Source organism: Misgurnus anguillicaudatus, chromosome 23 (assembly GCF_027580225.2).
Source record: "Misgurnus anguillicaudatus chromosome 23, ASM2758022v2, whole genome shotgun sequence".
Classification (NCBI taxonomy): domain Eukaryota; kingdom Metazoa; phylum Chordata; class Actinopteri; order Cypriniformes; family Cobitidae; genus Misgurnus; species Misgurnus anguillicaudatus.
The window spans coordinates 32,983,079-33,007,196 of NC_073359.2; the positions used below are offsets into that span (position 1 = coordinate 32,983,079).

The 24,118-nt window shown below is 37.4% G+C and overlaps 1 protein-coding gene across 6 annotated transcripts in view; it reads right to left on the reverse strand.

Annotated features, from left to right (window-relative positions):
- LOC129452875 (acid-sensing ion channel 1B) overlaps nucleotides 1-24,118 on the reverse strand; it is a 195,012-nt gene that overhangs the window by 12,088 nt on the left and 158,806 nt on the right. For all 6 annotated transcript variants that reach the window (XM_073861595.1, XM_073861593.1, XM_073861597.1 and 3 more), the window contains 5 exons: nucleotides 13,244-13,402; nucleotides 5,524-5,643; nucleotides 1,905-2,055; nucleotides 1,095-1,151; nucleotides 689-842 (listed from right to left, as the gene is read on the reverse strand). In XM_073861595.1, the coding sequence (XP_073717696.1) occupies nucleotides 689-842; nucleotides 1,095-1,151; nucleotides 1,905-2,055; nucleotides 5,524-5,643; nucleotides 13,244-13,402 (641 nt within the window). The remainder of the gene's footprint in view (nucleotides 1-688; nucleotides 843-1,094; nucleotides 1,152-1,904; nucleotides 2,056-5,523; nucleotides 5,644-13,243; nucleotides 13,403-24,118) is intronic.

Consider the following 24,118-nt stretch of genomic DNA (forward strand, 5'->3'; position numbering starts at 1 on the left):
CAATGTTGATATTTGAAATCACCTAAACAAACACGCCCCTACCCCAATAGAATCTGGACCTTCTGTTGATAGACCCTCCCCACACATACGCAACCCGGCAAGGATGTCGGTTAGTACAGTGGTTCCCAATCTTTTTCAGCGTGCGGCCCCCCTTGTGTAAGGTACATTCCTTCGCGGCCCCCCAAAGAAAATTTGTGACAAAAAACTGTTTTAAAACTCAAAATTGTAATAAAAATAAATTAAATTATACAAAAAACAGTGCTTTTGGTTAGTAGCCTTATTTTTTTAGATTTAATTACACAGAATTCACGATAAATTAATGTATTTCATAAAACTGGGGCCCCCCTGGTACTATCTCGCGGCCCCCCTGGGAACCCCGGCCCCCAGCTTGAAAACCACTGGGTTAGTAAACACGCTCCTTACTGCTGATTGGCTATAAGTGTGTTTTGGTAGTCGGCCTGTTTCCTTTTTCAAAGCGTTTTTCAAACATTGTGGATTCCGCCTTTAAATGTGATTTAACTTTTCTCAGCTAATGTAAACATTTCATTTTTTGTAAAATCTAATACATATTAACAGTGTGAAACTGAGAATTCACTGTGGGTGGAAAAACAGAAATCGAGTTTTAATAAACTCTTGTTTGTAACATTAGGTTCCTATAATAATCTTGTAATAATGTAAAGAGACTCACGCGATGTACTGCTCAGTTTTGTTGAACTTCTTGGCCAGATATTTGGCAGAGGCTTTGCTGGGGATCTTGACGAATGAGAGCTCTTTACCGTAACGCGTCGTGTTACAGGGCGTCTCGCACACGCAATAATTGTTGTCTTTCTCCACCAGAAAATCTAAAATCAGAAAAATTATTGTACATCATAAAACATTTTTTGGGATGAAAGAATACTTTAAGGTAAAAACCTAGATGGATACATGAGGAAAGACACAGCTGAGATGATGGGTCAGATAATAAAATGGTCAGGGTAGTGGGTGGCTGGTAATGATGGGTCATAAATCGAGCTGTCTCATCATGGCCTGAGGTTCAGTCATCTGTAATGAGGACAGCGGTTCAGATGGAGAGGAATGATGATGTTTTTTCTCACCTAAAGCTGGATCTGCACACTCTTTATACTGTTCTGGTGTGCAGTATGGAGCGTCTCCTATAAACAGAAAAACATCTCAGTGATCTTATCCCAAACCAGAAAGCATGCATGATATTTTTGTATTTTTATGACAATAAAATACCCCAAATACTCATTACTGTTTAGTTTAATTTTTAATGTCTAAGTTTAGTTGATACCCCCACCCTAAAAACAGTAATGCATTGTCTAATTACTGTAATGCATTATATTATTGTAAGCATTCATATATGATGGCATGGCAGTATTTTGATTGAATGTACTCATTTAATATGACATTGTGTCTGGACAAGAGGACTTTCATTACATTATAACAGTAATGAGATTCTAATGAGAATCACTAATAAAGAGATTTAAGCAAACTCAGAAAATTCAAACTCATTACAGAAATGAAAAATGAGCTTCATTATCATGTGAATAATGCCACCAGGTCACATCTCTCAACGCTCGACTTATTCAGATTTTGGGAACTGTGACCAGCATGTGTTTTTGTGATTCACTCATCAGTAGATTGAACAGTAGTGAGCGAGTGAGAGAGAGGAACACAATGTTCTGTGTATGAGTGAGAGAGAACAGCCGATGTCTGTCTGGTAATTAAAACGGCGGTCTGATGATCACGTTGTTCTTATCACTGAACCTCCTCAAAAATTTGAGTCGCTCTTTTAATTCACTACATTCATTCAACGCTGCAGATTTCTTCTATAAAGAGAGAGAGAGAGAGAGAGAGAGAGAGAGAGAGAGAGATCCAGCATGTGTGTGTGTGTGTGTGTGTACCGGGCATGTGCACCATGCGACAGTTGCAGTTCTCCACCAGATAGCGAGTCTCACAGTCAATGCGGCAGGCAGTGATGCTGTATGAACTGAAGAAATCTGAGTCCATGGCTGATGATTTACAGTCGCCCCACGGCGGAGGAAGGAATGTCAACTACAGGACAGAAAAGAAAGATAACACTGATTTTAAACATTTCCTTGTGCATGAATTTATGGTTTTGCATATTTGTCAGGGCTCTGAACTAGAGATGCACTGGTTGACTGGACAGAGACCATAATTGGTAGATTTTACCCATGATCGGCTGGACCGGTAACTGGCCGGGAGGCTCACGTCATTCAGAAATCGATTGACCTTTTTGTTGCAAGCAATAACGTCACAATCTGTTTTACATAAAGAACGCGACATGAACTGCCTTTGTTTATATATTGATTCCTGCCCTGAATCCGCAAATGACACGTTGATATTATTCCACAAGTTCACCCGTCCGTGTGCAGGACTCTGCTTAGGGGTGTGTTTCCCCAACAACGATAAAACTCACTGCTGAACCACTGTAGTACGATGCATAGTTGGTGAAACTAACTAGCTTGTTTCCTGAAGACACTTTGTCTAACTTTGTCGCACATCTGTCGTTTCAATCATGTTGGTTTAACAATATGTATAATGCTGTAAATAATGTACATTGCATCTAAAGACTGATTTTGTTGTCATGTTTTAGTTCTCTGTTGTCTAATTTTAAGATATTTAATTCATTTGCAAATTCGTTCTACGTCACTCTTCCCAGGGATTCCCCAGGGTCTTAAAGCTCATAGCTCTACACACAGGAGCAGTTTTTAAAAACTGTTTACAAACTAAAATATATTATTTTATTAAACAAATTGGATTTTTGTGTGTAGCATAGGCTGTCAATTCTAGTTCTTAGAAAGAAAATCGGAATTGACAAAAATCAGTATTGTCAGGAATCTGGAAAAATCGGTATTGTCAGGAATTGGAAAAAACAACGGTACTGTCAGGAATCTGCAAAAATCTGTATCGGCATGAATCGGCAAACATCAACAACAGTATTGTCAGGAATCGTCAAAAACCGGTATTGTCAGGAATATGAAAACAACAAAAAATTAAAATGGTATTGTCAGGAATCTGCAAAATCTGTATTGTCATGAATCGTCAAAAATAATAAACAATAAACAAAACCCGGTATTGTCAGGAATGTGCAAAATTGGTATTTTCAGGAATGGGCAAAATCAGTATTGTCAGGAATCTGGGGAAAAAATACGGTGTTGTCATGAATCAACAAAAACATCCGATATTGTCAGGAATCTGAAAAAAATCGGTATTGTCAGGAATTGAAACACAACAACAACGGTACTGTCAGGAATCTGCCAAATCTATATCGTCATGAATCTGCAAACATCAACAATGGTATTGTCAGGAATCGTCAAAAATCGGTATTGTCAGGAATATAAAAACAACAAAAAAATAAAAATGGTATTGGCAGGAATCTGCTAAATCTGTATTGTCATGAATCGTCAAAAATAATAAATAAATAAATAAACAAAACCCGGTATTGTCAGGAATGTGCAAAACAACAACAAAACAGTATTGTCAGGAATTGGCAAAAATCGGTATTGTCAATAATCTGCAAAAATCTGTACCGTCATGAATCGTCAAAAATAAACATACAAACAAACAAAATTGGTATTGTCACGAATCTGCAAAAAAAAAAATAAAATAAAAAAAATCGGTATCGTCAATAATCTGCAAAACTCTGTATCGCCACGAATCGGCAAACATCAACAACGGTATTGTCAGGAATAACCAAAAACATCCAATATTGTCAGCAATCTGCAAAAATCGGTATTGTCAGGAATTAAAAAACAGTCTGCAAAAATCTGTATCGTCACGAATCGGCAAACAACAACAACAACGGTATTGTCAGGAATCGTCAAAAATCTGTATTGTCAGGAATCTGAAAACAACAACAAAAAATGGTATTGTCAGTAATCGGCAAAATCTGTATTGTCATGAATCGTCAAAAATAATAAATAAACAAAACCCGGTATTTTCAGGAATCTACAAAACAACAACAAAACGGTATTGTCAGGAATTGGCAAAAATCTGTATTGTCATGAATCGTCAACAACAACGAAAAAGGTATTGGCATGAATCATCAAAAATAAATAAATAAACGAACTAAAAAAGAAAAAGGTATTGTCAGGAATCAGAAAAATCTGTATTTCCATGAATCGACTGAAACAACAACAACAACAACAACAACAACATAATTGTCAGGAATCTGCTCTGTATTGTCATCAGAAATCAGAATCAGCCAAGAAAATTGCAATCGGTGCATCTCTACTTCAAACTAAAAAACTGACTACGTGATCACTGCTTCAATAAAACATTTAAGAGCCAAATCACTGTTTTAGTTGCCAAATAACAGATTTGTTGGATCCTGATGAGTAGCAGAGTCGCCCACATTCACAGTCTGCATTTGATTTTTTTTTACATTTGCATTAGCCTACATGAACTAACAATGAGAAATATAGCTTCTTAGCATTAAGTAATCTTTGTTCATTTGTTCATTGGGATAGTTCACCAAAACAAATGACAATTCAGTTAATTTGATCCTTAGCATTATTTCTTTGTTTTTTAGGCTATTAAATTATACTTAAAAGACAAGAGTAGGGAGGCAGAAGGGGAGTTTGTAACCATGGCCGCTGAATTATTTACGATATTATCATGCGCATTATCGTGATATCGGACATTACGGTTTGTTCAACACCCCTGTTATTCACAATATTGATATATTGTGACAGCCCAATTTTAATATTTCTTTTGCTTTGCCTTAAAATGTAATCTATGCAGGCAGCGTACTAAAGCTATAATCCTTCAAGAGACCACACTACCAATATCACACGCACCAGACACAGATGATAAGACACATTAATGCCTTACATAAATGTCAGCAGCCTGAATGTATGACACAATACCACCCATAAACATCAATAACCCTTAAAGAAATGCAGCAGGTTCAGAGTCAGTTCACCCAAAAAATGAGCCTGTCATAATAGCAAACCCACTGTGAGTATGAAATATGACCATTGAGCTGCTAAATCTCTGGAGGGCTTTATTAACTGTTACAGTGAATCATCATATACTGCCAGTGCCACTGTACTGAATCTTCACTAAATCATCTGCCTTTGTGTCTCGATGAAGAAAGAAAGTCATATGAGTTTCAATCGTCATCCCAGCGTTTAAAAAAAGTTTAATAGGCGTCCAAACACAGCCCAGATGTCTAGGCTAATATAAGGTTTATTAACATGAATAAAAAATCAGATATTATTGCAGGAACATTTGTAAGTTTTGAAGTATGCAGTAAACCAGCAATCTAGCATACTGTGGAGCTCACTCCAAAGTGTTTTAGATGTCTCCTTAATGAAACCACCTGATTTAACTCATTAGCTTGTTAGGAAGACATTCTGGAAGGAGGCTGATGAGTTGGTTCAAGTGTTGTAAATAAAGTGACATCTAAAACTTTCTGGAAGGGGATCCTCAAGGACCAGGTTGAAGAACACTGCCTTATAGGACTAGAGTTTAGTCCAGAACTTGGTGGATCCGTACCCTTTGTTCCTGACAGGAGACAAACGTCTGGAAACCTGGAGCCACTCCGAATCCCAGCTGATCGATGAAGGGCGGCTCGTCCTGCGTGTGAATCTGGACTTTAATCCCGGCCTCGAACGATGTCTCATCTGCAAGAGAGAAAACCACTACTTATTGACATCAGGTCAGGTGGAGCATGTTCAGTTATTTAACATGTAAGTGTAATAAACTAATTAATCCCAAGAGCTGACAAAGTAAATAGATATTCTGCTTTTTAGACACGGCTCAGGTCAAGTCTATGAGATCTTTCCACCTGACAAACTGAAATGGTGCATTTAAAATGCACCCAATGGAAACACTAGAAGTGTTTATTTAGGCAATTCAAACAAGGAATACTGCAATGGAAAGTTTTTGCATTTACAGGTCACCTGACATTAGTGATGGGGACGAGACCGCCTATGCCGAGTCCGAGTCAAGACCGAGTCTTGGAGGGGTTGAGTCCAAGTCAAGACCGAGTCTTTGAGGAACAAATAATGCCCATCAACATTGCATTTTATTATTATTTTTATGTGTTGTGTGGTTTTTTATATGAACATTTAAAATGTGTTGGTCTCGAGGACTCGGTCTGAAATTATGAGTCCTTCTCCTCCCACTGTGGTCCGAGACAGAGTCACAACTGAAGCCGTTTCTCAATATGCGTTCTTGTCTGTACTTGCGTTCTTGTGGACTTGTGAAACGTCATCAGTCGCGGCCCAAGTTTTGTTCCAATTCAAAGTTCGCATCAAGCCCAAGTTCACATAAAATCCCCGGATGTGTTCTTGATCCGCCCATTTTATCGAGGATGCATCGGAGGAGACTTGTGTGGACTTATGACAGCAAAGTTTCCCAGAATGCATTTCGCGTCAGGAATCTGAACTTGCAAGTTCGAACTACGAAGGACACAAGTCCAAGTTTGGCGTACTTGGTATTGAGAAACGGCTTGAGACTTTAAAGGAAAAAGTCAGAGACGAGTCTGAGAAAGCAGAAATCGGTCTCAAGACCGGACTCGAGTACTACATCACTAACTGACATGCGTAAAAGTCACATGATCAATCTTTAAATTTGGCGCGATATGTTTGATTGGAGGACAAGACAAAAGGTGTGGTCAAGGTGTGTTCCCAAGAACCGTCTAGCACATGACATAAAAATACCGAAATATAAGAGTCGACTGCTCTGTATGCGTTCTAATGGTAGTCACTTTTGTGGTATTTTCATGTTATCAATATGATGGTCTGCACGGTGCAAGTTACGCTTTAGTCCCATAACATCGGATAAGGGGAATGGCACATTTTGCAATAGTTTTTGTTGACATTTAGAAAATAATGCTAAAGTTTTGCGAATTTTTTTTCCAATGAAAATGCAGCTACAGTGCACCTACTCAAGTTTCCATTACCCTTCAAATTGACATTGCGAATTGAAAATACGGCCAATGGAAACACGTCAATTCCGCGAAAAACAGTTTTATGCTCGCATGAGGTGGTTTATCAGGCAAATAAACTCCTGTTTGAAGAGAGTAAAATCTGGAGTTACAAAAATGTATGATATGTGGAAAATAATGTCAGGGTTCCCACACCTTAGTTACCTTCAAATTCAAAGACCTTTCAAAGACTTTCCAGGTCCAATACCCTCAAATCCAAGGACTATATGGGGACACATTTCAAGTGAGAGCAAGGTTACATTGTATTACCTTTTAAGATACATTGTTATAGTTCCCTTCTGAGGGAACTTGCGCCGCGTCACTGCAGTGACACTTTGGGGACGCCTCCAAGTGTAAGTGCGTCTGAATGTGTATATCAAATTCAACCAATGATGAGGCTTAACGACAAATACAGGGTGACGCGGAAGTCAGGAAGTATATCGCTATTTAAAATATTGCAAAAGACGGCATTACAGGGAAGTATGGCAAGGGAGACGCAGCGTCTCGTTCCCTTCTCAGGAAACAACAGTTACATACGTAACCCGAGACGTTTTCATGTGTCAAACACAACTATGCAAAAAAGCATTTTGGTATGAATCAACATTCACATACAGAAGATATAAGCATTTAAAGTTAACAGTTTAGCACGTGTGCTTAAGAAGTCTAGAATTTTTATGATATTATCCTACACTACACAGGGAATAATATGGATTTTTTTCAGAAATCTTCTTGCATAAAATAGATTCAAGCACTTTTAATGACCTGTATCTATGTATGTATATTTTCAAAAACTTCCCAAGGCATTAGATTTTTTCCTGTTGATTCACAAACTTTCAAGGATTTCAAGAAACCGTGGGAACCCTGCAATGTGTTTTTTACCACAACCTAGTTTCGAGCTATCTCAAATAAATAGGTAATATTTGATATTTCAGCACACATCCACCTTACACAGAGAAGCAGGTGTAATCCTAAAGCTATATTGACTTTCCCTCTCGCTCGCTCTCTCTTTCTCGCTCTCTCTCTTTGGACACCTGAGCAAACACGTCCGAGTGCATTAACACAGATTTCAGCCTGTGTTTGACACCATCTCGGCATCGGTTTAACACTTTAAATCACAGCATATTACTGTCCTGAGACGCTGCCAAACTCTGGCCTCCATCCACCGCCTGCTGTACTCACCACAGAGATCTTTCTGAAGGCCCATAATTGACCACACCAGATGTCAAACATTACTATCAACAGATATGCGGTTTCTGAGCAAATCGCTTTAACTTCTCATTAAACATCTGCTTCGTAATAATTAAACACAAACACGGCGGCACACGAGAGGATGAGCTCACAAATACAGCTGCTGTATGAGTTTAGCATCATCCAGTACTGAGAAAGACCGAGGTCACTGTTTTACAGCAACATTCATCATCGTAGCCGTTATAGTCTGAAGAATAAACTGGTCAACTTGATAAACTGCAGTATTACCTGCTTTAAATTGAACGGCAAGAACGCCAGGAGTAAAATCACACGGAGATCGACTCATCGCCGGTTACAGCTCAATAACTAACTTGTCATATGAATTAAAACAGCTGTTCAATATGAAATTACACATAATAAACTTTAATGCCATGTGAGACATACTCATGATCTTTAATTTCCCTCAACACATCTTCCTGTAGAAACAAAACTATTCATTTTATATTTTCATTAATTTTCCAATTAGTTTACGGTTAATTTATCAATTGGCCATAACATGATGAAATTTATTATTGGTGTGTCCTTTGATATCAGAAGTAAAAACAAGGTGAATTTATTGTTATTATTGGACGACATTGGATTCCTGCAATGACAATATAATTGAGTCTGATGTAATACAGCTTTCACAGAGATCGTATACATGCGACTGTACGACTACAGCGTCTGTGAAGATAGAGAGCATCTTCAGGAAGACACATCGCTCTAAAAACAATCTCTTTAAATGTCGACCGGTGACATGTGCAGGTGTACGGGGTCTCTTGTTCAATTACAGCTACGCTGCGGTCTAGACGTACAACATGGCATGTAATGCGGTCTGCAGCTGTAATGCGCCTGTCTACAGGTCAGCCGTGTTTCTGTCTGCATCTCAAACCTAAATGATCTTTAATGGAAAGGTCAGGATGATTTCGCCTCGCAGGCAACATCTTGACCTTCATACAAGCATACGGGTCGCACGTGACTGCTGATGTTGTTTACTGCGCTCGTGTTTGTTTGCTTTATAAGATCAGTATGATCAATTATTGTGATGAATGTTGAATTTATCGGTTATAATGTTGTAAAGTTGTAAGCGCATTAAGTCAAATTTATCTAAGCATTCATAGAATGCACTGCGACAAACTAAGAAAATAAAGCATTGATTTAATGTACAAATTTCATACAGAAAAAACTTCCTATCTGTATTACATTCAGTACTGAAAACTAAACACAGTAAATAAAGAATTCATAGGAATTCTAGCCAAGTCAGACAAAATTACGTAATTTTTTTATTCTTTTTTGTGATACTGTCACGAATTTCCACGTTTTTTTCGTGATCGTATCACAAATTTCTGTTTATGTGTCATTGTCACGTATTGGTTACTCAACTGTTTTGTCCTAATTTCTTACCATTTTCTCTTCAGTTTAGGGTTAGATTTACATAAAATGACATCCTTACCCAAACCCAACTCTAACCCTAACGCCAGGCGACAATGGTTTAAAATTTAGAAAATAAAAATAAAAAAATCTGAAAAAATAGTATAAACCAATACTTAAAGTCACATCCTAATGCAAACACCAAAGCTAACCCCAAAACCGAAGCAAACAATTGTTTTTAAAAATAGGAAAAAGCTGTTGCGTAACCAATTCGTGACAATGACACAAACACGGGAAAAAACAAACAAAAATTTTTGGCTATTTTGTATGAATTCGTAAATACAAAAATGTACGGTTATAAAAAAACAATAATGATACCCCAAACCACCGCTAAACTGAATGTCACAGGGACAAAAGCAAATTGTGCAAAATCGTACGATTATTAAAAGAAACAATAATGATACTCCAACCCCTAACCCCGTCGCTAAACTTAGTGTTACAGGGATAAAAGCAAATCGTACAAAAAAGTGTGAAAATACGTATGTATAGCCATTAGATTGTGTTGGTATTAATAAAGATCATAATTTGAAGAGTTTTGTTAGAAAACGAGATAAATAAATTTTTTTAAATTTTTGTGAAAACATGTTTATTATTATGTTATCATGTTATTATTTTGTTTTATGGTGCTACTTAGCTGTATTTTTAAGTTATGAAGGTTTAAATCAAAACAAACCAACTGCAGTTGAATTGATATTAATTGGAATGCACAACCAAAAAACAAGATTTCTGAACAATAAAAAAAAACGGATTTATCTCGTTTTGCAACGAAACTCTTCATTTATTCATTATAATGTTGTAAAGCTGTAAATTTGCGAAATTAGCCACATCGTATAGCCTTGAGATTGTGTTGATATTACTAGAGATGCAGATCCTCTAAACATCCAGAGATGTCCTACTGGTTTAATTTTAGCTTCTTACTAAACATCTGCTTAATGATAATTAAACAAACACAACAACATGAGAGAATATGATACAGTTATTAACACTGAGCTTACAGCTTATACACAGCTATATAAATGCAAACTGTAACACAAAAACAGTCACTTAGGAGATCTTTATATCAGATTATCAGATAGATAATAGTGTTATAAGGTATCTTACATCGTAAGACAGATAGCAAGACTATGCTTTAAAACAGAGAGATTACTTTTTAAGCAGTATTTGTCTCGATTTGCATTTAATCTGTCCCTGCAGTGAGCTTGCAACATGATGAATGTTAATAGCTTATCCTCAGCCGTTGCAGTTTAACCTGTTGAATAATATTAAACACTAAAAGCCAATTTAGCAACCAGAGATCAATGTTAAACTAAACTCATAAGCAGATTATGTTCGAGTCGTGCAGGTTTATGTTAATGTGCACAGAAGGACGGGTGGACGAGAATCATTATATCAGATTACTCTTGAGAATCATCCCTGTAGGAGATATAAACCACAGATGTAATATGTGATGATCTCAGCTGGTAATTCAACAGCTCAGTTTCATTTTACAAGAGTAAATGGAGCTTACAGCACGTGTGTGTGTGTGTGTGTGTGTGTGTGCAGAGAAAACGGTTTTACTCAATGGTTGCTTTTCATCACTAATGAGAACTAACAGGACCAACTAAATCTAATTTAACCATCAGCTTTGTCTTAGAGGTTTTTTAACTCCTTTAGAAGAAATAACGCATAATTTGCTGGTTTAGTTGTTTATGGTGCTTAACTTGCTACATTAATACACAACGCAATTGAAAAATTACTTTCTCACTCCTACACTATGTCATACAGTTAAAGTATAGACGGTTCAGAATTACTTTTAGTAATGTGAATAAGATAAATTCTGAACCGTGCAGTCTGCACTCTTAAAATAAAGGCGCTTTATGATGTCATAGAAGAACTATTTTGGGCTGAATGGTTCTATAAAGAACCTTTAACATCTGAAGAACCTTTCTGTTCCAACAAATGTTTTTTCTAAGAAACTTTGACTGAATTGTTCTTTGAGGAACCAAAAATTGTCAATCTATGACATCACTGTGAAGAACCACTGTGAAGAACCAAAATTGTTCTTCTATGACATCACTGTGAAGACCCTTTGACTAAAGGGTTCTTTGAGAAACCAAAAATGGTTCTTCTGTAACATCACTCTGAAGAACCTTTGACTAAATGGTTCTTTAAAGGCGGAGTGCACAATGTTTGAAAGCCAATGTTGATATTTGAAATCACCTAAACAAACACGCCCCTACCCCAATAGAATCTGGACCTTCTTTTAGAAGCCCCGCCCCACACATACGCAACCCGGCAAGGATGTCGGTTAGTAGACACGCTCCTTACTGCTGATTGGCTATAAGTGTGTTTTGGTAGTCGGCCCGTCTCCTTTTCCAAAGCGTTTTTCAAACATTGTGCACTCCGCCTTTAAAGAACCTAAAATGTTTTTTTATGACTTCACTTTGCAGAAACTTTGACTGAATGGTTCCTTGAGGAACCAAACATTGTTATTCTATGACATCACTGTGAAGAGCCTTTGATTGAATGGTTCTTTAAAGCAGTGGTTCTCAAACTGGGGGCCGCGAGATGGTGCCAGGGGGGCCCCAGTTTTATGGCATTTTTTAAAATACATTAATTTAACATGAATTCTGTGTAATTAAATCTAAAAAAAAGGCTACTAGCCAACAGCACTACTTTGTATAACTTAATATGTTTTGTTTAATTCAAATGTTAAATATTAGAACAGTTTTTTGTCCTAAATTTTCTTTGGGGGGGCCGCGAAGAAGTGCGCCGTACACAAGGGGGGCCGCATGTGGAAAAAGTTTGAGAACCACTGCTTTAAAGAACCTTAAAATTTTTTCTATGACATCACTTTGCAAAAACTTTGACTGAATGGTTCTTCGAGGAACCAAAATTTGTTCTTCTGTGACATCACTGTGAAGGGCCTTTGACTGACAAAATGATGACGACACTGTGAAGAACCGTTGACTGGATGTTTCTTTAAGGAATCAAAAATGGTTCTTCTATGGCATCACTGTGAAGAGCCTTTGACTGAATGGTTCTTAAAGGAACCAAAAATGGTTCTTCAACGACATCACTGTGAATAACAAAAAGATGACAACACTCTTTTGACTGGATGGTTCTTAAAGGAACCAAAAATGGTTCTTCTAGACATTATCAAATGTTTATCAGGTGACCAGTGCTTCCTTTCTGTACACTATATAAGCTGAAGCCTGTCTAATAAACTTTGGTCTATGTTTGAACTGCATCTCGGTGTCAGTGTCTTTCATGGCCCCTGATATATATCAGAACTCTCTGCTGCTCACCTCAGACCTCGTCTCTTTACTACAGATTCAACGAAAACTTCATACCTCTAGACCTGCTTAGAATTAGATTCTAACAGGTTCTTCTATGTTCATCCCTGTGACAAACAGTCTATGGCATTTACATACCTTTATATTTAAGATTGTAGAATAAAATTGATAAAATATTTGAGTTATCTTGAGATTTCAGACTTTAAAATAACCTTTCGAGCACAGATTGAGATTACTGAGAAGGAACCGTGACTTTTTCTCAGGATGGACATTTAAGAAGCTTAGAGAGACTGCTTCAAAAACTCTTCATTTGATTACAGTGCTGTCTGGAGAAACAACTGATATGATGGATCGTCTCATCGGTTTCACCCCACACGGGCAGATACTCGTCCTGTTGGATGTCCAGCATCAGTTCCAGGCCATTTCCCATCCCACCCTTCATAGTCACCATCAGCGGACGGCCGTCCTGCCCAGAGTTAAAGGTGTAACACTTTCCATATCTGGTGAAGATCTGTTGAAAAATGAACAAACATTGATGAACTACATTGAGTTTCTGTTACTGAACAAACACTTGTTGAAGATGCCAAATAAATATCATTCACTCCTCTGACAAACCATGTGGGAAGCATGCCTTTTATTATTTTTGATATATATATATAAAAAACAATAAGATGATGTTTTCCCAACACAGACATCCAGCCAGCATCGGTTCATAGTTCACAGAGTTATTTCTACAAATCATTTTAGTGCACACAAAACTCTGTCATGAGTCATGTGTGATGTATTTAATAGTCTCAATGGATTCAATGTTTTTCAAGGTGTTCTTCAGGAAATGGACTGATGAATCACAGAGCATCTCTAATTCAGTCTGATGTGATCCGCTGTGAACTCATCTCATCGCTCCTAATTGAAACTGATCTAATGGGCGTGTAATCAGATCACAGACAGCGGGAGACCGATCCGCACTGCTGCAGCCCGTCTGCGCCGCAACCCGATTACATCGCGGACAAATGAGAAACTTCAGGCTGGAGGAAATGAAATAGGCCTTGTCTTCCGAGGAATGACAGATCTTGAGGGAATCAAAAGCTCAAAGATACCTGACACATCTCTTGATTTCTCTAGGAACTCATTTCTCTCAAACACAGACAACAGATGAGTGAAATGCATTTAAAGCGTATTGACATGTTAGAGATGAAGTGCTCACTTCATCAACATTTACATTTATGGATTTGGAAGATGCTTTTATCCAAAGTGACTTACGTTTTGATCAGCATGTGTGTATTCTCTATACATATTGAGATATATGAGATCATTTTAAGATGTAATGCTTTCAGCCATACAGCCCAGACCCCAAACATCAAATACTCCAGAGATCTGCACTTCATGAGATAACAACATGTAAAACATCTATCAAATAGAAGCAAGGTTGTTGCCAAGACGAGAAAGCGAGTTGCTGTGGTAACGATGATGAACAAGAGCGTCGGGTTCGAGTTTGGTTGACCTTGAGTCGACTGTAGCAGAAACTTCATAGATATCTCACCATGAACGAGGACATTAAACCATTGTATGCTCGCCACGAAAGAATGAACCTTTAGAAAACATTTACAATAGACAAAATGCTTCACACGCTGTTTAAGAAACGAATAGAGTCGGGAACACACTGTATGTTTTTGTGAGGTCCTCAACGGCTGAGAATATGCCAACACATCTCATCTCCCAAGTGAATCCTGACATCATGTGCACAGAAACGTCCAGGACAAAAACCATCAATAATTCATTATTTACTCTTGCCTTTTGTAAAGGGACATGATGAAAAATGAAGCAACTTTAAAAGTTTGTGCGAGAGGAGAAAAGCTTTTTACAGTCCCTGCAGGTTGGCATCGCTTTATAGCGTTTTCTGTGAAAGATGGGATCACAGAGGAGAATCGTGTGGATTTATTTCAAATCGCATTTACCTTCTTTGGAACATTAATAACCATGAGATATCAATGTGAATAGTGATCACACCTGCTTAAGAACTGAACAAATGCTGCTTTTTAATCTAAAATATAGCCCTATTTTGCAGACTAGATGCGGTGGTGATAAAGTCCTGTTTTAAGTATTTTTAAAGCATGTCAGATGTTTAAAATCTGACTTTTTCTATGTTTAAGTGCTATAATTGGGTCCCAAGTGCTTCTATCAACTCAGAAAACGTGAAAAAGATCAACCCAGTACCTTAGTTTTGGTAAGCCATTCTCTGCAAGCATGTAAAAAAATAGCTTATTTAAATTCCGCCTGTTTTGTGACGTAGGTAGCAAATCTTATTACAATAAGACTGCCCCCTTAATTTCCACCATTCAACCACGGCACTGCCATTTAGTGCAGTGAGAGAGAGAGAGAGAGAGGAAAAAAATTATTGACAGCACAATTGAGTTTCAATTACAACAAACCATCATTATGGCGATCAGTGTTTGCATTAGCTCATTTGCATTTTAAAGGACACACCCAAAAACGGCACATTTTCCTCGCACCTACAAAGTGGCAATTTTAACATGTTATAATAAATTATCTGTGGGGTATTTTGTGCTAAATCGGTGAAGTATCCCTTTAAGTACTCTGAGGACAACAAATACTTATTTTACATCTTTTAAAATATCATACAATATGACCCTTTTAAACTCATGTAGTGTAACATAGCCCTGTAATACGTTTAATCGAAAGTAGAGCTATTGCATTGTGCTGTAGTCGTAGTAGTCACATTGTAGAATACTTGTTTCATTATCTTTGACGCTGTTATGCTGTGTACACACCAAAAGTGAAGCATCATATTCCTCGCTCTAGATTACTCGTTGGACTTAACTTTGCACCATGCAAATTTTCAGCTTGAGTTGAATGTTTTCAACTTCTGAGGAAGAGGCATGTTCACGGAAATCATTCGCTTCGCCCCTCACAAATTCCCGTCTATTCACGTCTTTGCATTGTCTTTGTATGCAATCTACTTGCACAAATAATTAAATTCGCTTCTGGTGTGAACACAGCATTATATGAACGGTGCCATTTTTGGGTGTGTCTTTTAAAATGCAAATGAGCTAATGCAAACACTGATCGCCATAATGGTGGTTTGTTGAAATTGAAACCCAATTGTACTGTCAATTCTTTGCCTCTTGACAAGAGGTATGTTATGTAATACTATCACACACCTATTTTCGTCAAGTTTCCAGAGCTATACAATAAAATGCAAATTGTTTGGCAAAGTCATCCTGTAGTTATCATACTGCAATTCGCACCAGAGAAAAGCCAAATATCACAACATCAGTTCCCCCTCAAAATCGTGCAGAAGGCACCCATGGTCCAAAATTTCTGATGTTGGATACATTTTTTTATAAGAATGTTACTTCCCGCAGTCTCATATTGCAGCCAGCATATCTGTAAACATATCTATCAAAAAAAGATGACATCTTTGTACTTTCTTTACTTTTCTGCCAGAAATGTGTCTGCAGTGCTGGAATAACATTCTGGAGTCAAAACACAAAACACAAAAAAGCTCCTTGCCAAACCCAGACGCTGCAAATAAACAATAAATAACTTACAAGACTCCAAGATTACAAAACAAAGTAAACCAAGGTTCAGATCAAGCATCACTCTTTCCCGCCTCACAAGCTTATTTTGGTCTCTGGATGAATTCGAGATCCTGCATTTAGCCTTTAAATTATCAATAGTGGGGTTTCCATCCAAACATGAAGCAAAAAAAATCAAGAAGTTGTCCGAGTGAATAACGATGGTATTGGTAACCTAGTAATCAACAATAAATAAAATAAGGCACTGCATTTAGTTTCGATTGGGCAAGTTATAAATTTACTAGCAGTGCAGATTGTAAATTGGCAAAGTGAATGCTGTGCACAAAAGAAGAAATGCTGAATTTCTGATGCAGGCATTGCGACGATGTCGAGACCCATATATGTTAAAAACAACGGCATTGTAAACAGCTAGACGATCAGTCCCGTGGGTTTAATGTTCGGTGTGTTACAATTGTTTTTACAAATACATTTCCATCTTCCATTATTTGCATTTTCTCTTTTTCACACAAGTCAAAAACCACCTCAAGGGGGTGTAAAAACTTATATGCAAATTAAGTTATTTTTATTCTAAATTTGGCATCACTTTATTCTTATGCGATACTTCAAAATGCGCATAAAATCGGGATGATCAAGATGCAGGTGTTTTGTCTAAAACAGTTATACATGAACTTCATGAAGCGATCCCATATGAAAGACAAGTGTTTAAAAAGACTTAACAGCAGATTTGCATTGCCAGTGGTTTGACTCTCTGCCCGTTTATGAACCAAATTGCAAAAAGCCCAAATATTAGTATTCACCTACTCAAATGTGCAGCTGCACAAAGCAATTCACAATCCACATTACCATCCTAAACCTGATATGTCATTGTTATCTTCCACTTTAATGTGCTAGGAAGAAGACTATTGATGAAGACTATCTCTGGTGTCCTCCGAGCGTGACTGATATACCCATCAGTACCCATCAAGATCAAGACGACAGGCAACACTTCTGAAATGAATAATTCACAATGTAAACGTCAGTGTGCCCCTGTCTGAGGGCCGTCCGGGTACAAACTCAACGTTGTTTCAAGAACTGTCACAAGGGTTCGATTGAAAAGCGTCTGTGACCGATGAACGTCTCAACTCACCCTTTGATTTACTGCCGCTGGACGTTGCAGATCAACATTAGTAGTGCGATATGACACAAGGACACCAAAAAACAATCCACACATTTATCCACACAACAAAAACAAAACAGGCAAGTACAAGGACTAATGCAACGCTGTTTTACACTATTTGTCCCGTTTGTTGTGTCCAAAATCTAAATCATATCTGGATGTTGTTTGCCATCTTGTTTCATTCTGAAGCTAAAGTGAGCGATTTTGTGTGTTTAGGAGATTGGTGGTCCCGGTTTGACAGCGATCAATACGGGCGCAATGATCGCCACAGGACGTGCCACATTAAATCAATAGCGTTTCCCCTATCGACTGCCGGTCGGCCACATTGACAGCAGACTCAGTGATGAAATGGAGAGGCAATACGGCCAATTTAAGAGCACCGGTCTTGCTAAACGGGTTACCATTTATCTGTCGGTGGCCTGCTTGTGGACAGTGTTGTCCATCTTTCTCTGTCTCTCTGGTAGATCTTCATACTGGCCTCCAGCCTTAGGGTGTTATTGATTATCAATATGATCCAGACCTGCAGTATCACAGCTGTGACATCAGAGATGCACAACAAACATAAAAGATGGATGAAACCAAAAAGAGATGCAGTTCTAAAGTTAAAATATACCTTTAAAGGATCCAATTCACGATTTCCTTTGATGTGTAAGTGTGTATTAGTTCATGTTAACGATATGCAAAGGTACAAACCCCAAAGTAAACAATGACGCGAGTTATCATTTCCAACGTAAATCTCTTTTCTTGGACTACAACAAACACACGGATTGTAACAGTTTACTTATTGGGATTGGTGATGTTGTAAAGACCGACATTATCATAATTCCTCCCACTTCAGACTCACAGCCTCCTGTAAGCATTGCATTGTGAGCAAATCTTTCAAACATGGTAAGTAGCGTCACATTTCCGGCTGACATCAGAGGTATTCAGGCCAATTACAACGTGCAGATTAGCTGGCCAATCAGGGACACAGAGCTTTTCAGATTGATGAGTTTTGTACAAAATCAAAGCGTCTAAAGAAGGCAGGATATCTGGAGAAAATGTACGATATGTGGAAAATAATGTGTGTGTTTTTTTACCATAAACCATGCAAACATATTGTATTATACTAAATTCAGAAAATAACATTGTTTTTAGCAAATATAGAAATATTACATAATTATCATAGCCAAAAGAACTTGTAGTAATGCTATTATTGCAATTATATATTATTGAATGGGTTTTTTTTTAGCCAAAGAATTATCATTAAAATTTACTAAAAAAAATGGCTTTCAAATGGCTGCTGAATTATTTATGATATTACAATTTGTGTAATATTGACATGATATTAACAATCAAGTATTTAAATATCATGGTTATTGACGAAACTGGTATACTGACACAGCCCTATACTGATTTTTTCCTTCATATTTAAAAAAGAAAAAATAACATATAAACACAGACAAAGTTATGGCTTCAAAAAACAAATTCCTTACAGTAGCGATATTATTGCAATTTTATATAATTGTTTATTTTAATTTTTTCTGATGAATTTTACTCAAAATACAAGAGCAAGGAGGTAGAAGGAGAGTTTGTAACCATTGTGGCTCTTTAGGCAACATTTCAAATGGCTGTTGAATTATTTACGATATTACCATATGTGTAATATTGCCATGATGCCACAACAATCAAATAGCTAAATATCGCGGTTATTGCCGATACCGGTATATTGACACAACCCGATACTGATTTTTTTCCCCCTTTATATTTTAATCATAAAAACACATGTAAACACAGACAAATTATTTACGATATTACCATATGCATAATATAAACATGATGACATCAATTAAGTAGTTAAATATCGCGGTTATTGCCAATGCCGGTATATTGACACAACCCTATACTGAATTTTCCTTCATATTTTAATCATAAAAACACATGTAAACACCAACAAAGTTATTATGGCTTTTTTAAACACCATTCCTTACAATAATGATATTATTGCGATTTTGTGTGTGTGGGGGGGAGTTTGCTGATGAATTATACTTAAAATTACTTAAAATACACATTCACATTTTTTTGCTACCAATAGCAGTATATTGACACACTGCTATACTGAATTTTTCATATTTTAATAATAAAACACATGTAAACACACATTGTACTGTGACCTGTTGAGGAGAACCACTATGGTGCTACAGATAAATTTATGTGACAGTGCAAAAATCTAGTTATAGTTTCAAATCTGAATCTGATCCAATGTCAAATGACATTAACATCCAGGCAACACCTGTGTGGTTCACATGACAAACGAAATTCTCTCTTATCTACTGAACACTCATCTAATGTAACATCTATGCCAACAAAGGAAATTTCAAGCACATGGTACTCAAAATGCCCATATTTCTGACTCGAGTTAAACGCTGCACGTGGGCCTTCCTACCAGCAGCGCTCGCTCAAGCAGAGCTCATGAAAATGAATTTCCTTTTAAAGACAAAAGAAAAGCACAGAGTTAGAGAGCTGCGAGGTTGATAATTACAAAGATCTTCAAGCCTGACTGACGCTTCAGACTCTGTTTTTACTATCAGCACACTATAATCACTTTAAATGAAGGTCTATCTGTGAATGCTCTCGAGCTGCTCTAGCTCACATACGAAACTCTTTTCTTGTGTAAATGGAGGAAGAAAGAGGAGTTTATCTACATGTTTACATGCAGATGTGCGTGGCTGCCGGGAAAATGACCTTCTGTGAGCTATTGAAAGTGCAGCCGAATGATTCATACTGTACACAAAAACACACGCGTAACACAAAATGAGCTGTTTAAAGGACCTATAGTGCTAATATGCCATCATTCTTTTATTCTACAGTCTCGTATCAGCGATGAAATCATCGTGCAGGATGAAAAACGGATATATTTACTGGCTCCACTCTCTTAAAATGACAGATCATAATTTTTACACTGAATGCAATGCACTGCATAAATTTAGCACAGAGCCAAATTACTATTCCCAAGGACCTGGACGCAAGGAGACTGCAGATGGGCTCCTGTAATGCTGAGGGCCTCAGGACAAAATCATTCATGATATCCCACAAGTCACATGACTGAATGACTTTAATAAGCATGCAAAGACGGTCTCATACGTGTTAATGGCGAGACAAATATAATTACACATTCAGTGTTAAAACCAACCTAGAGCTCATCTGGACTAACAGACTGAACACTATGCATGTATTTATTTAATAAAACATGTGACCCTGTCTGTGAAAGTCATAATTAAATTATGAGATCAAAGTTTGATTTTAATGAATTATTTTATACACAGCTTACTATTGTTTAAAACAATAAGTGTGTATTAGTATGCAACAGAAGTCACATGACTTCATCTTTAACTCAGTATTTGACAGATGCATTCATCCAAAGTGACTTCAAGGTATACATTTTATCAGTATGTGTGGTTCCTGGGGTTCGAACCCTAACCATTTGTGTTGCTAACCAACTGAGTATTGAGAATACAGGTTTAACCTGTTTACAAACAACTGTAAGACATGTAGAGACAGACTATATTAACAGAGACTCAAACCGAGAAACTCCTGTCACTGTTCATACACTTATGGTGCTGGGGTTTGAACCCATGAACTTTGTGTTGTTAACACAATGCTTTACCAAACTGAGTATTGTGAATACAACCTAAACTGTTTCAAAGTACTGTAAGACAGACATTAAGACCCCATCTACATTAATAAAGAGACCTGAACCCAAACACTTATGGCTCTGGGAATCAAACCCATCACATTTGTGTTAATAACACAATGCTTTACCAACTGAGAATTGAAAATAATTATAAGACAGACATTTAGAGCCAGCCTACATTAACAGAGACTCATGAACAGTTTCTCAGTTCATACACTTAAGGCACTGGGGATCGAACCCATGACCATTGTGGTGTTAACACAATGCTCTACCAACTGAGTCTTGGGAATACAACCTAAACTACTGTAAGACAGACATTAAGAGCCCGTCTACATTAATAAAGAGACTTAAACCCAGACACTTACGACACTGGGGTTCGAACCTATCACTTTTGTGACATAGTGCTCTATCAACTAAGTTTTGAAAACACATCCTTAAACCATATTCAAGCAAATGTAAGACAGACATTTAGAGCCTGTCTACATTAATAAAAGAGTCGAACCCGGACACTTATGGTCCTGGGGTTCGAACCTATGACCTTTCTGTTGTTAGCACAATGCTCTACCAATCGATTATTGGGAAAACAACCTAAACTGTTTAAAACTACAGTAAGACAGACATTAAAAGCCTATCTACATTAATTAAAAAACTCGAACCAAGACACTTATGGTGCTGGGGATCGAACCCATCACCTTTGTGCTGCTAACATAATGCTCTACCAACTAAGTTTTGAGAACACATCCTTAAACTATTTTCAAACAAATCTAACACAGACATTCAGAGCTTGTCTACATTAATAAAGAGTCGAACCCATACACTTATGTTCCTGGGGATCGAACCTATGACCTTTCTGTTGTTAGCAAAATGTCCTACCAATCGATTTTTGATAAAACAACTTAAGAGCCTACATTAATAAAGAAACTAGAACCCGTACATTTATGGTGCTGGGGATCAAACCCATCACCTTTGTGTTTCTACATAATGCTCTACCAACTAAAAACAAATGCTTAATCTGTATACAAACAAATGTAAGACAGACAGTTAGAGCACGTCTAAATTAATAAAAAGACTCAAACTTAGACACTTATGGTGCTGGGAATCAAACCCAAACTAACATAATGCTCTACCAACTGAGTATTGAGAACACATGCTTAACCTGTGTACAAACATCTGTAAGACAGAGATTTAGAGGCCATCTACATTAATAAAGAGACTTGAACCTGGACACGTATGGAACTGGGGTTCGAACCCATCACTTTACCAACTGAGTATTGCTTTACCAACTGAGTATTGACAACAATTGTAAGACAGACATTTCGCTGTTCATACACTTATGACACTGGGTATCAAACCCATGACCTTTCTGTTGTTAGCACAATGCTCTACCAATCGATTGTTGGGAAAACAACCTAAACTTTTTAAAACTACAGTAAGACAGACATTAAGAGCCTACCTACATTAATAAACTCGAACCCGGACACTTATGGTGCTGGGGATCGAACCCATTACCTTTGTGTTTCTAACATAATGCTCTACCAACTGAATAAGAACAAATGCTTAATCTGTATACAAACAAATGTAAGACAGACAGTAAGAGCCCGTCTAAATTAATAAAACGACTCAAACCTAGACACTTATGGTGCTGGGGCTCGAACCCATGACTTTTCTGTTGTTAGCACAATTCTTTACCAATCAATTATTGTGAAAACAACCTAAAAAGTTTAAAACTACATTAAGACAGACATTAAAAGCCTATCTACATTAATAAAAAAAACTCGAACCAAGACACTTATGGTGATGGGGATCGAACCCATCACCTTTGTGTTGTTAACATAATGCTCTACCAACTAAGTTTCAAGAACACATCCTTAAACCATTTTTAAACAAATGTAAGACAGACAATTAGAGCCTGTCTAAATTAATAAAGAGACTCGAACCTGGACATCTATGGCCCTGGGGATCGAACCCATCACATTTGTGTTGTTAGCACAATGCTCTACCAATCGATTATTGGGAAAACAACCTAAAATGTTTCAAACTACAGTAAGACAGACATTAAGAGCCTATCTAATAAAGAAACTTGAATCTGAACATTTATGGTGCTTGGGAATCGAACCCATCACCTTTGTGTTGCTAACATAACGCTCTACCAACAGAGTATTGAGAACAACTATAAGTCAGACATTTAAGGAGCCAGTCTACATTAACCGAGATTTGAACAGAGAAACTCCTGTCGCTGTCCATACACTTATGGTGCTGGGGTTCGAACCCATGACCTTTGTGTTGTTAATTAAATGTCCTTTGAATTGAGTATTGAGAAAACATCCTTAACTATTTACAAACTTCAGTAAGACATTAAGAGCCTATCTACATTAATAAAAAGGCTCGAATCCGGACACTTATGGCGCTGGGGTTCGAACCCTTCACATTTGTGTTGCTAACATAATGCTTGACCAACAGAGTATTGAGAACAATTATAAGTCAGACATTTAAAGAGCCAGCTTACATTAACAGAGACTTAAACAGAGAAACTCCTGTCGCTGTCCATACACTTAAGGCGCTGGGGATCGAACCCATGACCTTTGTGTTGTTAACTAAATGTTCTTCCAATTGAGTATTGAGAAAACATCCTTAACTATTTACAAACTACAGTAAGACAGACACTAAGAGCCTGTCTACATTAATAAAGAGACTCGAACCCGGACACTTATGGTGCTGAGGATCGAACCCATGACCTTTGTGTTGTTAACATAAAAACTACCAATTAAGTATTGGAAAACACAACATAAACTGTTTACAAACAACTGTAAGACAGACTTTTAGATTCATCTACATTAATAG